We start from the raw sequence: 19,076 nt of genomic DNA on the forward strand, positions 1-19,076 counted from the left end.
GGGAGCGTCTCCGCGGCCGGAGCTCCAACTGCGGAGAGCCTTCCCAGGCCTCAGCAAGGCCTTGGAGCCGCCGCGGGGGCTGAGGTGGCCGCGGTGGGCGGGGCCGTCCCGTTTGGGCACCAAACCGGACCGGGACCGGGTTGGCACCGCCCAGACCGGGATTGTCCCGCCCCCCGGCGGGATATGGCAACCCTAGGCCTAGGAGCTGTTTTACCTCAGGTGCTTCATGAAGGAGGCCAAAGGATTTGGGTCAATAATAACAACAGCACCCATTTGTTATTATTATTGTCATTATTGGCCCATCTCCTTTGGCATCCTCCATGAGCGCCTGAGGCAAAATGGCTCCCTAGGCTTCTCTTCTCTTTCTCTTTTCAGGGAGAAGGAATCAGTCTCATTTGTTTAGAGTTTTTATTTCTTCTCAGGGACACAGAAAAGCACCATTTCATCCTCTTGAACCCAGGGCTGAAGCGAAAGGGGGAAGCAAAGGAGACTCAAACTATAGCCAGAGATGGGAGAAATTTACTTTTGCCCAGGGACAGCTCCCAGAAAAGCCACCATTTCCCCATCTCGGTCCCCTCAAGTGTTAGGATTTTTGATCCCTAAAAATAATAGATAATGTCTAACCCTCAGGCAAATCTTTTCATCCAAGAAAGAAGAAGAAGCCACTAAATAACTAGCTTATATTATGACATTATATTTTTAGTTATTAAGGGGGAGAAGGCTGAGGAGGTTGCCTTTCCTGCCATTTTGGAGACTTCTTCCATTTTTCTTCCTCCTCCTTCACTTTTCCTTCTTTTCGCCTCAATCAGAGGAAGACAAAATGAAAGCCACCAGCTTCCCTTCCCTCACAAATTCCAATTAAAAATTCCTCTCGGGCCCATTGATAGATATATTTATGTGGGAGACCAATGGACGGATAGGGACACTCTGGATTCCCTCATACACATTTTTGACATTGCAGTGAAGACAACATATCTCAGAAAGCTACAACTCCCAGAATTCCCTAGCCTTCAGCTATGGCAGCTAAAGGGGTGTCAAATTGCATTATTTCCACAGTGTAAATGCACCCCTATTCTGCTATAGCCTTGGCTCTTGCCCACTAGTAGTGTCCTTCCTCTGCTGCATATCTGTGGGTTCTTCTTTCCCCAGTGAGTTTAATCATCTTTTCCATATTAATACATAATTTATACACAAGAGAAAGTCAGTTTTTATCAAGGAGTTTATTTCTCCTTCCTGCTTTGAGAACAGCTTTCACTTCTCTTTCTAAATGTTACCCAGCTTCAACACCAGACAGATTTAGCAAGCAAAGAAATATCATTTTCTATCCCTATCTCAGCGTATAGCAATTTTTGTATATATCTTTATATCTCTGCAGATATAAAGATTTACTCACATGTTCATGCAAAAAAAAAAAAAATTCAGTGTAAACTAAGCTGTTTTCTCCATATTGGCTCAATGGAGATAACTTTTTTTTAAAAAGAGCCCCTTTTATTGTTTTTAATCTGTCTGTCAAGCCTAACTTCATTTTGGGCTTTAGCTTTGCTTACCTTCCCCTTACATAGACTAGCCATAGGCCTGAATTCCTCTCTGGTGATTGCCGTTTTTCCATTTCTGATACATCTTCCATTGAAAACCTATCTCAGTTGGAGTTTCTTTAGTCAGCCATCCTGGTTCCTTGAGACAGTTACCTTCTTTAGTTTGTGCCTTTAGTCTAATCTCAGTTTTAAAGAACTCCTATCCACCCTGAACTCCCTTCTCTTTCAGTATCTTTGTCATAGAATTATGTATTCCTATTTCCATACATTTACAGAAACCGGCTTTCTTAAAAGTGTAGCATGTGTGTCTGGCTACACTTGGCTTCTCCTTCCCATAGTATAAGACATTTCTACTTCCACTGAAGGGTGCCCTCATTTCCACCTAGTTCACTATTAGCTTACTCAGTGTATAACTGCTTAGGGAGCGCTGAGTTCATGGTCAAGGGACATAGAAATGTACTTGCTATTGCTATATTCTGCCTCACTGACCAGGTCAATCCTCCCAGTTGCTTAGGATCAGACCTAAAACAGCCGGCCCCCTTCTTCTCTCTTCCGTCTTCTGGACAATGAAAGGGTCAGCAAGAAAGTTAAGAAATTGGTTGGTCCTGAAGTTTTCGGCAGAGGATGACTGCCAAGATATATATCAGAATAGTCGGAGTCTCCCTTTACCACTCAGGCGTGGCAGCACACATTGTATTGCAGCGTGGCTTCAGTGTAAGCTGAAAGCTGCATATAGTGTACCTGGGTATGGCGTGGGCGCACTGTACTATCTTGACTTAAGGTGCCAACTATCTTGATTGGGGTATGAAGGAGCCTTATGCCCTGCAGATGGAAAAAACGCAGTACCTCAATTCCACTGGTATGAAATAGGGGCATGCATGAGGGAAGCCACTGAAACTAATGGGATTTGCCATCCGCAGATGCTTAAATCTGTGGATGGGAAGCCCACGTTGGGGCATTCATGCTATATATATACATTTTACCCAATTTCTCTGGGGCAATATACATTTATACATAGTTTTGTACAGGTTTTCTTTGTATCTTTTGCCATTGATCTATTCAAATGTTATGTCCCAATGAATTTTGTCCAATTAATTATATATTCTTTAACTTGCTCTTATTCATTGTCAAAGTAGCAATTTGTACATTTTGCCTATCAAATGTACCTATGCATAAAAAGTTACATTATGATTGCCCCCTCTTCATAATGTTCTTCATACCTTCTCTCTTTCCCTTAATTGATAATATGACAGCCATTGGAGACCATGACAAACATGGGCCTATCCCAACTGGTCATTGGGCCCACACATTGTGTAGGTCATACACTCGATGCGGTCTTTAGTACGGAACAGGAATATCCGTGGGCGGAGGTGTTAAGTACCTCCACATTGTCATGGATGGATCATTTCCTGGTCAAGACGGCACTGAGAGCCAATATCTGCCCCACCGGGGGTGGTGGACCCATTCGAATGGTCCGCCCTCGAAGACTAATGGAACCAATAGGATTCCAGAGAGCCTTGGAGGGTTTAATGGTTAGGAATGCCGGTGACCCTGTCAATGCTCTGGTTGATACCTGGAACACCGATCTTACCAGGGCTAGCGACACGATCGCTCCCAAGCGTCCTTTCCAATCCGCTTCAAATCGTAGGCCATGGTATACACCAGAGCTTAGGATAATGAAGCTGTTCAGACAACGACTAGAGCGTAGGTGGCGTAAGACTCGACTCCTATCTGACAGAACTCACCATAGGAACTTTCTTTGTTCCTATTGGGAGGCAATGCGTGCAGCAAAGAGAGCTTTCTCTCTGCACGTATTGCATCTGCAGAGTCCCGTCCAGCAGAGCTGTTTAAGGTGGTGAGGGAAATGACGCAGGTACCTCCTGCGCCAAATCCCTTGCTTAACCCGACGACGGCCTGCCGTGACGCGTTTAACAACTTCTTCGCAGATAAAATCTCTCAGATAAGAGCCGACTTAGACGCCACTGTTGCAACAGAATCTACAGGCGAGGTGTCCACCGTCTCAGTCGATGAAGTTATGCTGGATCAGCTCCAATCGGTGAGTACCGAGGATGTGGACAAGCTGCTTGGTAAGGTGAGGAAAACAACCTGCCCTCTCGAACCTTGCCCATCATGGCTGGTCGTCCAGGGGGGGGATGCATTGAGGAAGTTCCTTACGGATATCATCAATGTGTCCTTCAGGGAAGGACATACTCCATCTTATCTGAAGGAAGATGCTGTTAGGCCGCTTCTGAAAAAACCTTCCCTGGACCCCCTGGATATGAACAAGTCTCTTTTCTACCATTCTTGAGCAAGGTAATCGAGAGGGCGGTTGCTCTTCAGCTCCAAGCTGTCTTGGATGAAACCAATTATCTAGACCCATTTCAAACCGGCTTCAGGACAGGCTTTGGGGTTGAGACTGCCATGGTTGCCTTGACTGACGATCTGCGTCTGAGCATCGACAGGGGTAGTGTGACCCAGTTGGTGCTCTTAGACCTCTCAGCGGCCTTCGATACGATAGATCACGGCATCCTCCTGGACCGCTTGGGGGAATTAGGTATCGGAGGCACTGCATTGCAGTGGTTCTGGTCCTTCATCTCAGGCAGGTCCCAGAGGGTGCTGCTCGGGGACAGTAGCTCCAGAAAGAGGGAGCTCCTTTGTGGGGTCCCTCAGGGAGCTATTTTGTCCCCAATGTTGTTTAACATCTATATGAAGCCGCTGGGTGAGATCATACGGAGTTATGGTGCTGGGTGCTATCAGTACACTGATGACACCCAAATCTATTTCTCCGTGTCTCGTTCGTCGGCCTTGAATTCTAATGGCATCTCTTCTCTCAATGAATGTCTTCAGGCGGTAATGGGCTGGATGAGGAAAAACAGATTGAAGCTGAATCAGAACAAGACGGAGGTGCTCACGGTAGCGGCCTTGAAACCAAGAATTGGGTTACAACCTCCAGTCCTGGACGGGGTCACACTCTCCTCCAGTGACTGTGTTCGCAGTCTGGGGGTGCTCCTTGACTCGTTGCTCCTGATGACAAATCAGGTGAATGAGACAGTCAGGAGCGCCTGTTAGCAGCTTCGGCTGATAAGCCAGCTGTGCCCTTTTCTGGAAGTAAGGGATCTCGAGACGGTTGTGCACGCGCTGGTAACCTCACGCCTTGATTTCTGTAATGCGCTCTACATGGGGCTACCCTTGTGCCTGGTTCGGAAACTACAGCTGGCTCAAAACATGGCAGCTAGGCTTGTGTCAGGAACATCTAGAAGGGACCACATCGCTCCGGTTCTGAAGTCCCTCCACTGGCTGCCTATTGGTTTCCGGGCCCAGTACAAGGTGTTGGTTATTACCTTTAAAGCCCTAAACGGCTTGGGTCCAAGCTATCTCAGAGACCGCCTCTTCCCATACAATCCTCCCCACGCCCTCCGCTCCTCTGGGAGGAACTTGTTGCACCCTCAAAAACCAAGGCTTGCGGCGACCTCCCGGAGGGCTTTTTCTGCTGTCGCCCCCAGGCTCTGGAATGACCTGCCGGACGAGATCCGTCAATTAACATCTTTGGACAGCTTCAAAAAGGCTGTCAAGACGGATCTCTTAGGGAAGGCCTTCCCAGACTGAAATATCCCGGCCTCAGGATCTCCCCCCTCCTCAGTAATGTCTCCAAAGCCCCCTTTTCTTTTCTTTTCTTTTCTTTAGAACTGACGTTGCAGTGGTTTATCGGTTGGTATTATTTTGTTTAATTTATTAACACCAGGGAGCCCTGGTGGCGCAGTGGTTAAATGCCTGTACTGCAGCCATTCACTCAAAACCACAAGGTTGCGAGTTCAAGACCAGCAAAAGGGCCCAAGCTCGACTCAGGCTTGCATCCTTCCGAGGAGGTCGCTAAAATGAGTACCCAGACTGTTGGGGGCAAATTAGCTTACTTGCTAATTAGCTTACTTGCTGTTCACCGCTATGATCTTTGGAATAGCGGTATATAAATAAAACAAATTAAATCAAATTAATTGTTGTTCTAACTAGTTATTGTGGTTTTAAATTAGATATGCAGTTTAATAACTTTTTAAGGGGGAGGGAAATATATTGTTTTTATGCTGTATGTTATTTTAATGTTGTAAACCGCCCGAATTGGTTCGCCACAGGGCAGTATATAAATAAAATTTATTATTATTATTATAAAAACTTCATTTTCTAATTTTTCATTCTTTTTCAAAAAGGCTCTTTCTGCATTTCATACATTTAGCTAGTTTTCTCCATGTGGATTCTTTGATGTGAACGTAGATTATTACTCCGACTGAAGCTCTTCATGCATTCCACGCATTTATATGGTTTCTCCCCTGTGTGGGTTCTTTGATGTGAAAGTAGACCATCACTCCGACTGAAGCTCTTTCCACATTCCATGCATTTATATGGTCGTTCTCCAGTGTGGGTTCTTTGATGGGAACGTAGTTTTCCACTCTGACTGAAGCTCTTTCCACATTCCATGCATTTATATGGTTTCTCTCCTCTGTGGGTTCTTTGATGTGAACGTAGACAATCACTCCGGCTGAAGCTCTTCCCACATTCCAGGCATTTATATGGTCTTTCTGCTGTGTGCATTCTCTGATGTGAACGTTGATTTCCACTCTCACTGAAGCTCTTTCCACATTCCATGCATTTATATGGCCTTTCCCCTGTGTGAGTTCTTTGATGTAAACGTAGAGTTCCACTGCGACTGAAGCTCTTTCCACATTCTTTGCATTTATATACTCTTTCACCTGAGTGGGTTCCTTGATGTAAATGTAGTTTTCCACTTTCAGTGAAGCTCTTTCCACATTCCATGCATTTATATGGTCTTTCACCTGAGTGGGTTCTTTGATGTGAGCGTAGATTTCCACTGTCACTGAAGCTCTTTCCACATTCCATGCATTTATATGGTCGTTCTCCAGTGTGGGTTCTTTGATGGGAACGTAGTTTTCCACTCTGACTGAAGCTCTTTCCACATTCCATGCATTTATATGGTTTCTCTCCTCTGTGGGTTCTTTGATGTGAATGTAGACTTCTACCCTGACTGAAGCTCTTTCCACACTCCATGCATTTACATGGTCTTTCTCCTGTGTGGGTTCTTTGATGTAAACGTAGATATCCGCTCTGACTCAAGGTCAGTCCGCATTCTATGCATTTATATGGTTTCTCCCCTGTGTGGGTTCTTTGATGTGTACTTAGATATCCACTCTGACTGAAGCTGTTCCCACATTCCATGCATTTATATGGTCTTTCCCCTGTGTCGGATTTTTGATGTAAACGTAGACTTCCACTGTGAGTGAAGCTCAGGCCGCATTCCATGCATTTATATGGTCTTTCTCCTGTGTGGATTCTTTGATGCGAATGTAGACTTCCTCTCTGACTGAAGCTCTTCCCACATTCCATGCATTTATATGGTCTCTCTCCCATGGGAATGCTGAAGTGTGTGTTTAATTGTGATTTACATTTGCATATTCTCCCACAGACAGGACACTCTCCTTGATCTGAGCCTGAAGTCAGATCTTCAGAAAATTCAGCATCCTGAGAAGCAGAGGAGCTGTTCTTCTCATTTTTCCTTTCGTTTCCCCTTTTTCTTCTCAGTTGCTTTTCATTTACAAATTCCTCTTTTTCCATGTAAGGCCCCACAATTTCCACTGACGTCGCAGGTGGCTCCTCATAGTTCTTACTCTGCTGCTCATTACCTGCTTCAGGATAAAGGAGAAACAATTAGGAAACAAGCACAGAATCAATCTGAATTACTTTCTTTATTTTATAGTCTCCCTATTCCTTTTAACATGATTTACTTCTGTTTAGAATATGAATCTCTTTCAGACAAGAAATCATGAACTCCATTCTGGTCAATTTCCCCTTTAGATTCAGTAGACACAGAGGTCTATCTCTCTTTTTTCTTGGGAGTTTCCAGTTCCAGAAGCATAAGAGAAACAAAGGAAACTCAACAGGTGTAGCAAGAGTAGAGGAAGAAGACTCGCTGAAATGGGAAAACGAACTTCCTACTGCCAGTCTTTTCTATCTATCCCAAGTCAAAGGAAGCCCCTGGTCAGGCACAAAAGAAAAGGTGGACCAAGGCCAAGACCAGAGACTTCATCATGCTTAGGGCAATTGGACAAATATGAATAACACTAAATTAAATGCCATGGACAAACCGAACAAATGCATGGAGCATGGGAAATGTTTATGTCGGCATGAAGAATGATATTCACCGTCATGTCTTTCTCTTGGGCAGCCCACCAGAATCATTCATAATTCTTAAATTGTTTGGACTATTCTCAATAAAATTAAGAACAAGCGGAGACCTTCCCCAAACCCACTGCCCCCTTAATCCCCAGAGAGGACATCTCTTGACCAACATCTACACAGGTACCTGCAGATCCTTCTCCTTCCGTGGGGCCCTGGTCAAAGAGGTCTTCTCCTTCTTCCTGACGGGAGATGAGACCTGATTTGGAATATTCTGCCAAAGAAAACAGAGAGAGAATACCTAGGCATTGTTGTTATTATTTTATTGACCTATATCCTGACTTTCTCCCAATACAGGGAATCAAGTAGTGAACAGCAAATTTAAAATGTTCTATATGCAGTGTCCCAAAAGTCCTCCCTAATACTCTGGCTGAACTGGTCCGCTCCCTGATTTCTTCCATGGCACCAAGAAAATGCCAAGAAATAGGGACGGTGTTAGAGGACTGGTCCTGCCATTAGGCCGGGTGGAGACACCATCTGGAGATGTTGAGTGGAAAGATCCTGGAGACAGATGTGTGTGTTGTGTCCTGCCTCCCACTCCCTCGGGAGCATGGTGCCCATTGCCAGTCCAGTTCCTACACATGAAATGGGAGCGGGGGAAATCTTGGCAGTCGGGACAATGGCTGGGGCTGGATGTTCCCAGGATGTGTGTGCGAATTAATGGAGGAGGGCAGATGGAAAGAACTGGCAGAAGTAATCTCAGAGCCATTGGCAATAATCTTTGATGACTCCTGGAGAACAGGAGAAGTCCCATCAGATTGGAAGAGGGTCAACGTTGTCCCCATCTTCCAAAAGGAGAACAAAAGAGGACCCAAACTATTACCTCCCGGTTAGTCTGACATTAGTACCAGGGACTATTCAGCAGAGAGTCTTCCTGAGGAAAGCAACCAAAATGGGAAAGGGTTTGGAAACCATGTCTTATGAGGAGAGACTAAGAGAATTGCTTTGTATGTTTAGCCTGGAGAAGATGACGTTAAGATCATACCAGACCAACCACAGAACCTTTCTCTGCTCTTGTGCAATGCCAGGTCAGTCAACAACAAGACTCATATAATTCAAATAAATAAATAAATAAATAAATAAATAAATAAATAAATACATACATATTTTTATCCCACCTTTTGCCAAGCAATCAAAGCAGCGTACAACAGGCTAAACTATATCTGTATATACATAGTACCCCCCTTAAAACAGGATTAAACAGTATAAGACTAAAATTAACATTTTAAAATCCAAACAATAACCATGGACAGAGCTCGATAAATGGGGAAGTGTTTTTTTGTGGCTGAGTATTTTATTCCGGAAGGCCTTCCGGAAGACATCCATCTTGATGGCTTTTTTGAAGCTCTCTAGATTGGTAATTTGACGGATCTCGTCCAGCAGGCCATTCCATAAGTTGGGAGCAGCTGCAGAAAATAGCCTCTGGGAGGTCACTGTCAGCCTGGTCTTTAAGGGATGTAGTAAATTCCTCCCAGAGGACCTGAGGGTATGGGGCGGATTATATGGAAGCAGGTGATCCCTTAGATAGGTTAGGCCCAAGCAATGTAGGGCTTTAAAGGTGATAACCAATACCTTGTACTGTGCCCGGAAACTAATGGTGGAGTGACTTCAATATTGATGTTATATGGCCACTGCTTGCTGTTCCTGTAACCAACCTGGCTGCCATATTCTGTACCAACTGGAGTTTCTGGACTAGGCATAAGGGTAGCCCCATGTAGAGTGCGTTGCAAAAAGTCTTGAAGTTACCAGTGCATGACTTGATTTTTGCAACACGCAATTCATGATCTCCAGGTGGATGGAAAGGCTGACCTGGCTTGGTTTACGGAGACCTGGCTGGGTGATGATAGCTCTGCCATCTTGGCTCAGACATTAAGGCGACGTGGGTGAGGGAGGAGTGGCCTTGGTCCACAAATATAGGGTCCACATTGAGTGCATTTACCTTGGCCTTAATGTCGAGGGTTAAAGTCAGCACACTGGGAAATGCTTTGATGTGTGTGTGTCTGACCATGAGCATCTAACCTGGGATGGACAAGGCTGATCAAGCACAGCTGATGCTCATAGCCTCAAGGACAACCTGGTGCCTGCATGCACCTTGTGCCTAGCTGATGAAACATCTAGCTGGATTGCACAGTGGGACACTTTACACTGTAACACAAGTTCCTCCTGATGTTGAGGTGGAATCTCTTTTCCTGGAGCTTGCATCCATTGTTCCGGGTCCTAGTCTCTGGAGCAGCAGAAAACAAGCTTGCTCCCTCCTCAATATGACATCCCTTCAAATATTTAAACAGGGCTATCATATCACCTCTTAATCTTCTTTTCTCCAGGCTAAACATCCCTAGCTCCCTGAGTCGTTCCTCATAGGGCTTCATGGTTTCCAGACCTTTCACTATTTTAGTCACCCTCCTTTGGATACATGGCTCCAGTTTCTCAATGTCCTTTTTGAATTGTGGTGCCCAGAACTGGACACAATATTCCAGGTTGGGCCTGACCAGAGCAGAATACAGTGGCACTATTACTTCTCTTGATCTAGATATGATACTTCTATTGATGCAACCTAAAATTGCATTGGCCTTTTTAGCTGCCGCATCGCACTGTTGACTCATGTTCAACTTGTGGTCTACTTGGAAAAATATACATGTAATGGGAGTTTCTAGAAAATTAAGATAACATATTGTGACAGAAAAGGTCTTATAAATGTGTAAAATGTAAGACAGGTGTGCCTACAAGACTGAGATACCCCTCCTTGCAAGACCTAGAGAAGCCGCCTACGGAGTTCCAACTCAGCGTTTCCAGCCAGGACTGAGGAGTGCCCGGTAACAGCTGGGGGAAGGCAGAGAGAGGGGCGTGTCAGTGGCAGAGACACGCTACAAAGCCAGCCTGCTGGACTCCTCGTCCCGCCCCCGTTTGTGTGCCCTCCGAAGGACTGTTGCTGTGTTTGCTGTGGCCAGGTGGCTCTCTAGGTTCGGGTGTTAGGATTGCGCAGCTGCGCACCGACCTAGAGAAGCTGCCTACGGAGTTCCAACTCAGCATCTGGGACCAGACCAGGTTAGGTGCGCGGGGGGGGGGGGGTGTTGCCTTGATTCATAAGAACACCTTTTCTTTAACCAGGAACCATGTCCGACAAACTGTCCATATCGAATGTATTTACCTGACCCTGAAGGCCAGAGACAGTTTAGGGATTCTGTTGGTTTACCGGCCACCCCGTGCGCTAACAGACTCCCTGGCCAAGCTGACACAGCTGGTCTTGGAGCTGGTGTGGAGTCCCCTAGGCTTCTTGTCCTGGGGGACCTCAACATCCCCTTCGAGGCCAGCCATAGTCCAACTGGTGCGGCTCGGGAGTTCATGGCTACCATGACTGCCATGGGCCTGTCCCAATTGGTCTCAGGGCCCATACATTCAGCTGGTAATACACTCGACGTCATCTTTTGTACGGACATGGAGTCTCTGTGGTCAGAGGTTACCAATATCTCTGTCCTGTCATGGACGGACCATTTCTTGGTTGAGGCTAGTATCAAGGCTTCTACCCAGATCCCTCCCGGGGGTGGCCGACCTATTAGAATGGTCCACCCTCGAAGGCTGATGGAACCCAAAAGGTTCCAAGAAGCCCTAGAGGGGTATATGGTTGGAACTGACGGTGATTCTGTTGATGCCCTGACTGACATCTGGGATACTGACCTTTCCAGGGCTATACACAGTATCGCTCCCAAGCGTCCTCTCAGGCCTGCTTCCAAAAAGCAGAATCTTTTTGGAAGATCTCAGGGAAAGGAAGCGGGTTCTGCGATGACTAGAGCGCGACTGGCGAAGACACCAGCGCTTAGCCGACAAGGCACTCCTGGACACTCTTTTGGAGGCCTACGGAGTGGCAATAAGTGCAGCAAAGAATTCATTCTATGCTGCACGTACTGCGTCTGCGGAGCCACGTCCAGCAGAGCTGTTCAGGGTAGTGAGGGAGCTTACTCAGCTTCCCTCCTCCCTGAACTCTATTTTGGAACCATCCAAGGCCTGCTGTGACGAGTTTAACAACTTCTTTGTGGATAAAACATCTCGGATAAGGGCTGATCTCAATGCCAGTATTTCTTCAGGATCCAGAGTAGATAATTTTGAGTCTGTGAGTACTGAGGAAGTGGACAAGATCCTTCGAAGTGTTAAGAAGACAACCTGCTCTCTCGATCCCTGTCCCTCTTGGCTAGCAGCTCAGGGGGGGACGGCCGTAACCGCTATGTTACACCGCATAATTAATTCATTTTTTAGGAAAGGGCGATTTCCATCTAGCTTGAAATTGGCCATTGTAAAACCGCTGTTAAAAAAGCCCTCCCTAGACCCCCTGATTCATAATAATTATCGGCCTGTTTCACTGCTGCCTTTTTTGGGGAAGGTGATCGAGAGGGCGATTGCCCTCAGCTTCAATCGGTCTTGGATGATACTGATTTTCTAGACCCATTTCAAACTGGCTTCCGAGCGGGCTATGGAGTTGAGACTGCCATGGTTGCCCTGGTCGATGATCTCCATCTGGGCATGGACAGGGGTAGCATGTCCCTGTTAGTGCTCTTAGACATCTCAGCGGCTTTGGATACCATCGACCATGGTATCCTTCTGGAACGCCTGAGGGAGTTAGGTATCGGGGGCACTGTGCTCCAGTGGTTCTGTTCCTACCTCTCGGGTAGATTCCAGATGGTGCAGCTGGGGGACATCTGCTCCGATAAGGGGGGCCTTACATCTGGTGTCCCTCAAGGAGCCATTCTGTCCCCCATGCTATTCAACATTTACATGAAACTGCTGGGAGAGATCGTCCGGAGACACGGGGCGTGGTGTTATCAGTACGTTGATGACACCCAAATATATTTCTCTGTGTCTCCAACTGATGCAGTGACTAGGGATGGCATCTCTCCTCTAAATGCCTATCTGGAGTCGGTAATGGGCTGGATGAGGGAAAGCAGCCTCAGCTTGAATCCAGAGAAAACGGAAGTACTAGTGATAGGTTCCCCTGGCCCGGGGATGGAAATTTGTCCACCTGTCCTGAATGGGGTCACGCTCCCCTTGAAGGACTCTGTTCGCAGTCTGGGGGTGCTTCTGGACTCGTCGCTCCACCTTACATCTCAGGTGGATGCGACAGTCAGGAGCACTTCGGCTGATATGCCAGCTGCGACTCTTCCTGGGCCGGGGGGACCTTGAAACGGTGGTACATGCTCTGGTAACCTCTCGGTTGAATTTCTGTAATGCGCTCTACATAGGGCAACCCTTGTACCAAACCCGGAAGCTTCAATTAGTGCAGAACATGGCAGCTAGACTGGTCACTGGATCCTCCAGGACCAGCCATATAACATCTGTTCTACAAGATCTGCATTGGCTGCCCATTCGCTTTCGGGTGCAATACAAGGTGTTGGTTATTACCTATAAAACCCTAAATGGCTTGGGCCCAGGGTACTTGGAGGACCGCCTCTCCCCATATAATCTGCACCGTCAACCAGGAAGCAATTGTTAAGGGTTCAAGACACGAAATATGCTGCGACTACACAGAGGGCGTTTTCTATCTCGGCCCCGCAGCTCTGGAACTCTCTTCCTGAAGAGCTCCACTCGGCTACCTCTCTTGACCTATTTAGGAAGAGATTAAAAACCTTCCTTTTCCAACAAGCTTTCCCCTAGACATTGTAATATCTGCTCGCTCCCCGTTGCATGTTGCACTCGCACTTTAAGCCAGCTAGTTGAATCATAGAATCATAGAGTTGGAAGAGACCACAAGGGCCATCCAGTCCAACCTCCCGCCATGCAGGAAATCCAAATCAAAGCATCCCCGACAGATGGCCATCTAGCCTCTGCTTGAAGACCTCCAAGGAAGGAGACGCCACTACACTCCGAGGGAGTTTGTTCCACTGTCGAACAGCCTTTACTGTCAGGAAGTTCCTCCTGATGTTGAGGTGGAATCTCTTTTCCTGCAGCTTGCATCCATTGCTCCGGGTCCTAGTCTCTGGAGCAGCAGAAAACAAGCTTGCTCCCTCCTCAATATGACATCCCTTCAAATATTTAAACAGAGCTATCATATCACCCCTTAACCTTATCTTCTCCAGGCTAAACATCCCCAGCTCCCTAAGCTGTTCCTAGTAGGGCATGGTTTCCAGACCTTTCACCATTTTAGTCGCCCTCCTTTGGACACATGGCTCCAGTTTCTCAATGTCCTTTCTGAATTGTGGTGCCCAGAACTGGACACAATATTCCAGCTGGGGCCTGACCAGAGCAGAATATAGTGGCACTATTACTTCCCTGGATCTAGATATGATACTTCTATTGATGCAGCCTAAAATCGCATTGGCCTTGTTAGCTGCCGCATCGCACTGGTGACTCATGTTCAACTTGTGGTCTACTTGGACTCCTAGATCCCTTTCACATGTTGTCTCCTTAAGCCAGGTGTCCCCCATCCTATATCTGTGCATTTCATTTTTTCACCCTAAGTGCAGTACCTTGCATTTCTCCCTGTTGAAGTTCATTTTGTTAGCTGTGGCCCAGCTTTCTAATCTATTCAGGTCATTTTGAATTTTGATCCTGTCCTCTGGAGTATTAGCTATTCCTCCTAATTTGGTGTCATCTGCAAATTTGATAAGTATTCCCCCAATTTTTTCCTAAATATATGCAAGTGCATTTTCTGTGTATTTATGGCGATTTGAATGCTAACAAGTCTGCCTTTCTTGGCCAATTATAGTGGTGATGATGATGATGATGGTGGTGATATTGATATCAACAAGCCTCTGAGGCACGGCCAATGTAACTTGCTATGATTTTTACAAACTCATGCGCAGTGAAGAAAAACCACAGTCCCTTGCCCAAGTACACACTTCTGAGAAGTACAGTTGAACCCGAGGGCAAGTCCATTTCTGCCATCTGTCTAGGAATAATGCCAAAATGTCCTCCATTTTGATCATGCCTAAAAAACATGCATTTATATTAACATTTTTTAAACAAACCTCAATTTTTTCGCATGTCCTCCATTTTTTAAAAAACGTGTCCTATATTTGAAAATGTTGCCCTACATTTGACCCGGTTTGAAGGTCCTGACTTATGGCAACTCTATCTCTGGCCCAATTCTGCCCTTCAAGGCACCCTTCCTCCGGCTCCTTCCTCCTCCTCTCCCCCCTCCTCCTCCTTATGATGGCAGGCGCGCGCGTGTGTGGAGGGAAGCGGGGCAGGCACGTGCGCTGCCACTGGCCCCTGCTGAGGGCTGGGCGGCGCGCGCTGAGGAGCCTGTCCTCTTTGGCCAGCCGGCCAATGGCTGGCTGGCCAAAGCAAGGGACAAGCTCCTGTTATGGAGCTGCGCGCACGAGTGCGCGGGTGGGCAAGCCCTGACGCAATGGCGGCGGTGCTTCTGCCACCGAGGAGGAGGAAGGCGGAGCCGGAGGAGGAGGTGGGTTGGCACCGCAGCAGCCACATTAGCAGCAGCGGCAATGGCCGGAGCGGGCCCTCAAACTGGGAACAAGGCACGGGTGGGGGCCCAAACCAGACCGGGACCGGGAGGGGCCCCCCGAAACCGTGATTGTCACGGGGGCCGCCGGGTTATGGCAACCCTATCTGCGTGGTATTTGTCCAGGATTGTTAGTTCCGTTCTGTCCAGGAAATCCTCTTGTTCCTTAATCTGCTGAAGTGTAGCTACTCTGGACTCCAACTGCTGCACTTTCTCCTCCAAGAGGGCTACCAACTTGCACTTGGGGCATGTGAAGTTCTCCACTTCTTTAGGCAAGAAGACAAACATCACACACGTGTTGCAGTTGTGTTTAACGTAATGACCCTATAATGTTGGGAAACGTTTGGGCTTTTTTCTTGGACTGGAGCTCCCAGAATCCCCTATAGCAACTGTGATGCTTTCTGCAGGGGATTCTGGGAGCTGTAGTAGCCCAAAACAAATAATATTCGGTGTACTTATAGCCATAAAATATCCACCCTTTTAAAATATATATAAATGATTTATAAACAATTATAAACAATTGCGTCCATGTGTACAAAAACATTCTTCTCTAACGACAAAGAAAGTCACTGCTTTGGGAATGTTTGTTTTCCTTGGACTACAGCTCCCAGAATCCCCTGAAGGAGCAAGGGTTCCGTGTTTATTTATTTACCCTCATTTATTTATTTATCCTCTGTTTATCTATCCTGTTCAACTGCAGACCCCAGCATCCCCAGGGAGGGAATTCTGGGTGTTGAAGTGTTGGCTGTGGAGGATTCTGGGAACTGTAGTAGTAGTAGAAGTTAATTCTCCCTTCGCTCTCGCTAACAACAACAACAACAACAACAACAACAACACTCTTGCATATTGTGGCCTAAAAACTCTGCTTTTGTAGATAGGGAACTCTGACAGAAGTGTCGATACAGCCCTCTGCGTCCATTGGGCTTTTAGGCCTCTTATTCTGCCATAGAGTCTTCCGCCGCTCTTCCTCCTCCTCCTCTCTATGGTATGACGTCACACTGGGCGCCATTTTGTGACCGGAAGTGGGCCCAGGGACCTTGACTCCGCCCCTTCTCTCTCTTTCTCTCTTCGAGGGAGGGGTTCCCTTGGGAGGAGGCACTTCCGGTGGTCCAAGGAAGAAGAGAGGCGGAAGAGGGTCAGTGGGAAGGGGCTGTTTTGGGGGCACTGCCTTCCCTCCTACCTTCCCCCATTGGGATTTGGGGTGGGGATGATGGGATACGTGACTCCCCCAAAGATTGATTTGGGATATTTTGGGGAGGGGGCGCTTCGTATGGACTGCAGACCCCAGCATCCCCAGGGCAGAAGGGTGGCTCCAAACAGGGGGATTCTGGGTGTTGAAGTCCCTCTCGAAAAAGGAAGCCTCAAGGATTGCACCCCTCAGAATCCCTGAAGGCAGCATGGCTCTAGACAGGGGGATTCTGGGTGTTGCATTCATCCCCGAAGAAGAGGCACTTCTTCCCCACTCACACCCCCAGAATCCCCTGGTTAGAATGGCTCTAAGCAGGGGATTCTGGGTGTTCCCTTCATCCCTGAAGAGGAGGCATGGCTCTTCCACTCAGGACAGCTTCCTCTGGGACTGCATCCCCCAGAATCCCCCCCTCCCCAGCAACAAATCTGCAGACCTCCCCCGGCTGCCCTTGGAGGCAGTTCTTTCCATGGCTGCCTCTCGTGGGATCCTGGGATTTGTACCATGCTGGAGGGGCCTAGCACTCCCTCGAATGGGCCAGACAATCCTAAGGACCTGACAGATTCCAGACCCCCGGATTCCATAGGGCAGAGGGCCAAGGCGGGTCTAGCTGTGCCCTGTGCGGATGCCTCCTCTGTGGGTCAGTGCCTTTGGGCCCTTTTTTGTTCTTCTTCTAATGAGAACGGAGGGGCTGTGGGGGTCCTGGCCAAAAGGGATGCTTTGCACCCGGTGGGTAAAAAGAGGGGGAGGAACTAGTGGGAAAAGCCCTGCATCCCCAAATAGACCCAGTGTCGGAAGGGGGCTCAGGTGGAGGGGTCGCACTAGGGCCCATAGTCCAGGAGGAATGAGGGGAGTCTCTTTCCCAGCCCCCTTTGTGGGTTCCATCCGGTCCCTGGGCTCCCCTTCTCCTCTCTGGAGGGACTTTTGGAGAAGCACAGCCTGACCTCCCCCTTCCCTTCTTCCTCCCCATAGGAGCCCCCAAAGAGAGGAAGAGAAGCTGCACATTCAGATGTCAGAGAATGGCAAAGAAGACCCTTTGGAAGGAGCTCCAGGGGAAGATGGAGCTGTAGGAAGGTAAGAGAGCCCAAAACAGAAAGAAAGAATGAGGGGGATCTCCAGCTCCTTCCTCTTAGCCCCATGACCTTCTCGCTCTGGCCCCTCTCAGTCCCAGGTTGCCTTGCAGAAAGGTAACTGACCCCTACGAAAGAAAGTAAGAAAGTGAGGGAACCCTTAAGACCCCTTCCACTCTGCCCCATGGTCTTCTCACTCTGGCCCCTCTCAGTCCCAGGTTGGCCTTACAGAATGAGAACTGACCCCTATGAGAGAAAGAAAGAACGAAAGAGGGGGACCCTTAAGGTGCCTCCCTCTGTGCCCCATGGCCTTCTCCCTCTGGCCTCTCTCCCAAGTTGGCCTAACAGAAAGGGAACTGACCCCTAAGAGAGAAAGAAAGAGGGGGACCCTTCAGACTCCTTCCTCTCTGCCCCATGGTTCTCCCTCTGGCCCCTCTCAGTCCCTGGCTGGCCTTGCAGAAAGGGAAATGACCGCCAAGAGAGAAAGAGAGAGAGAGTCAAACCCCAAGACCCTTTCCTCTCTGCCTCATAGCCTTCTCCCTCTGGCCTCTCTCTGTCCTAGGCTGGCCTTACAGAAAAGTAATTGACCCCCCACTCCCCCAAGAGGACTCCCAAGACCCCTTCCTCTCTTCCCCATTGCCTTCCTCTTCTCCCAGTCCCAGGTTAGCCATACAAGGTGAGTCTCCCTTGTCATCCCAGAGGCTCAGGACCAGAAGTGGCTTGGATTTTTATTGTTATAATTGTTATTATTATTATTATTGGATTTTGGAGTATTTTATTTTACCTTGGAGATGTGGGAACCAAGTCTGAACATGAAATTCATTTAAATTCTATATGCATCTAAATTGTAGCCTGAAGGTAATTTTATACACAATATTTTAAATAATTCTGTGCATGAAGCAAAGTTTGTGTACACTGCACCATCAGAAAGTACAGGTGTCACTATATCACATTGTGGACCATTTTGGAGTATTTTTGAAATTTGGGAGACTCCCCCTCCTCCGCAGAGAGGGTCTTGGCTCAACAGGACTCACTTGTAGGCCCTTTGGCTCTTGGGGACGCCTCTCTGCCACCCATTTGTGGCCTAGAAACAGTATTATTTTAATAGTAAAGTGTTGTCAAAAGCCCTTGAAATATTGTGCTCAGTTCTGGACACCAAATTTGAATGTTACGGTCAGAGCTTTTTTGCGGTGGAATAGGGCTTCTTCCTTGGAGGATGGATTGCTCTCCTTGCTTGGACGACTGTGGCTCCCTTCTAACTCTTTGCTTCCAGATCTTGGTCCTCTCTGTCAAAAGGATGACTGGATCAGTAGCCCTTTAGTCCACCAAGCCCTCTGAGGAGGAACTAAGAGGGCTACTGGATAGGTTTAGGTTGGAGAAGCGAAGGTTAAAGGGTGGCATGATCGTCTGGTTTGAATATCTAAAGGCATGCCATATTGAGGAGGGAGCAAGCTTGTTTTCTGTTGCTCCAGAGAATAAGACACAGAGCAATGGAGAGAGGCAATATTAAGGAAGGTGAAAGGGATGGCGAAAATAGTCAAACTGACACAGAGGAAACAAGAAAAAAAGTGCAAGGACCCAACAGTGGGAGG

General features: G+C 47.6%; 3 protein-coding genes across 6 annotated transcripts in view; 1 reads left to right on the plus strand and 2 right to left on the minus strand.

The window, feature by feature from the left end:
* Positions 1 to 19,076, plus strand: part of LOC149278109 (uncharacterized) — a 705,984-nt gene that overhangs the window by 549,877 nt on the left and 137,031 nt on the right. The window lies entirely within an intron of this gene.
* The window catches only part of LOC149278127 (uncharacterized), a 74,861-nt gene that overhangs the window by 26,159 nt on the left and 29,626 nt on the right, over positions 1 to 19,076 (minus strand). The gene's annotated exons all lie outside the window — the stretch shown is intronic.
* Positions 5,705 to 19,076, minus strand: part of LOC149278128 (uncharacterized) — a 42,996-nt gene continuing 29,624 nt past the window's right edge. Inside the window, exons 2-3 of one of the 3 annotated variants that reach the window (XM_089502337.1) lie at positions 7,906 to 7,992; positions 5,705 to 7,225 (exon numbers count right to left, since the gene is read on the minus strand). In XM_089502337.1, the coding sequence (XP_089358463.1) occupies positions 5,760 to 7,157 (1,398 nt within the window). In that variant the 5' untranslated portion in view covers positions 7,158 to 7,225; positions 7,906 to 7,992 and the 3' untranslated portion in view covers positions 5,705 to 5,759. Of the gene's footprint in view, positions 7,229 to 7,905; positions 7,993 to 19,076 lie in introns of all 3 variants that reach the window. The other 2 variants (XM_089502336.1, XM_089502338.1) reach the window with 2 other exon arrangements.

Source organism: Sceloporus occidentalis, unplaced genomic scaffold (genome assembly GCF_023333645.1).
Source record: "Sceloporus occidentalis isolate IW3139 unplaced genomic scaffold, rSceOcc1.0.p SCAF_201, whole genome shotgun sequence".
Taxonomy (NCBI): domain Eukaryota; kingdom Metazoa; phylum Chordata; class Lepidosauria; order Squamata; family Phrynosomatidae; genus Sceloporus; species Sceloporus occidentalis.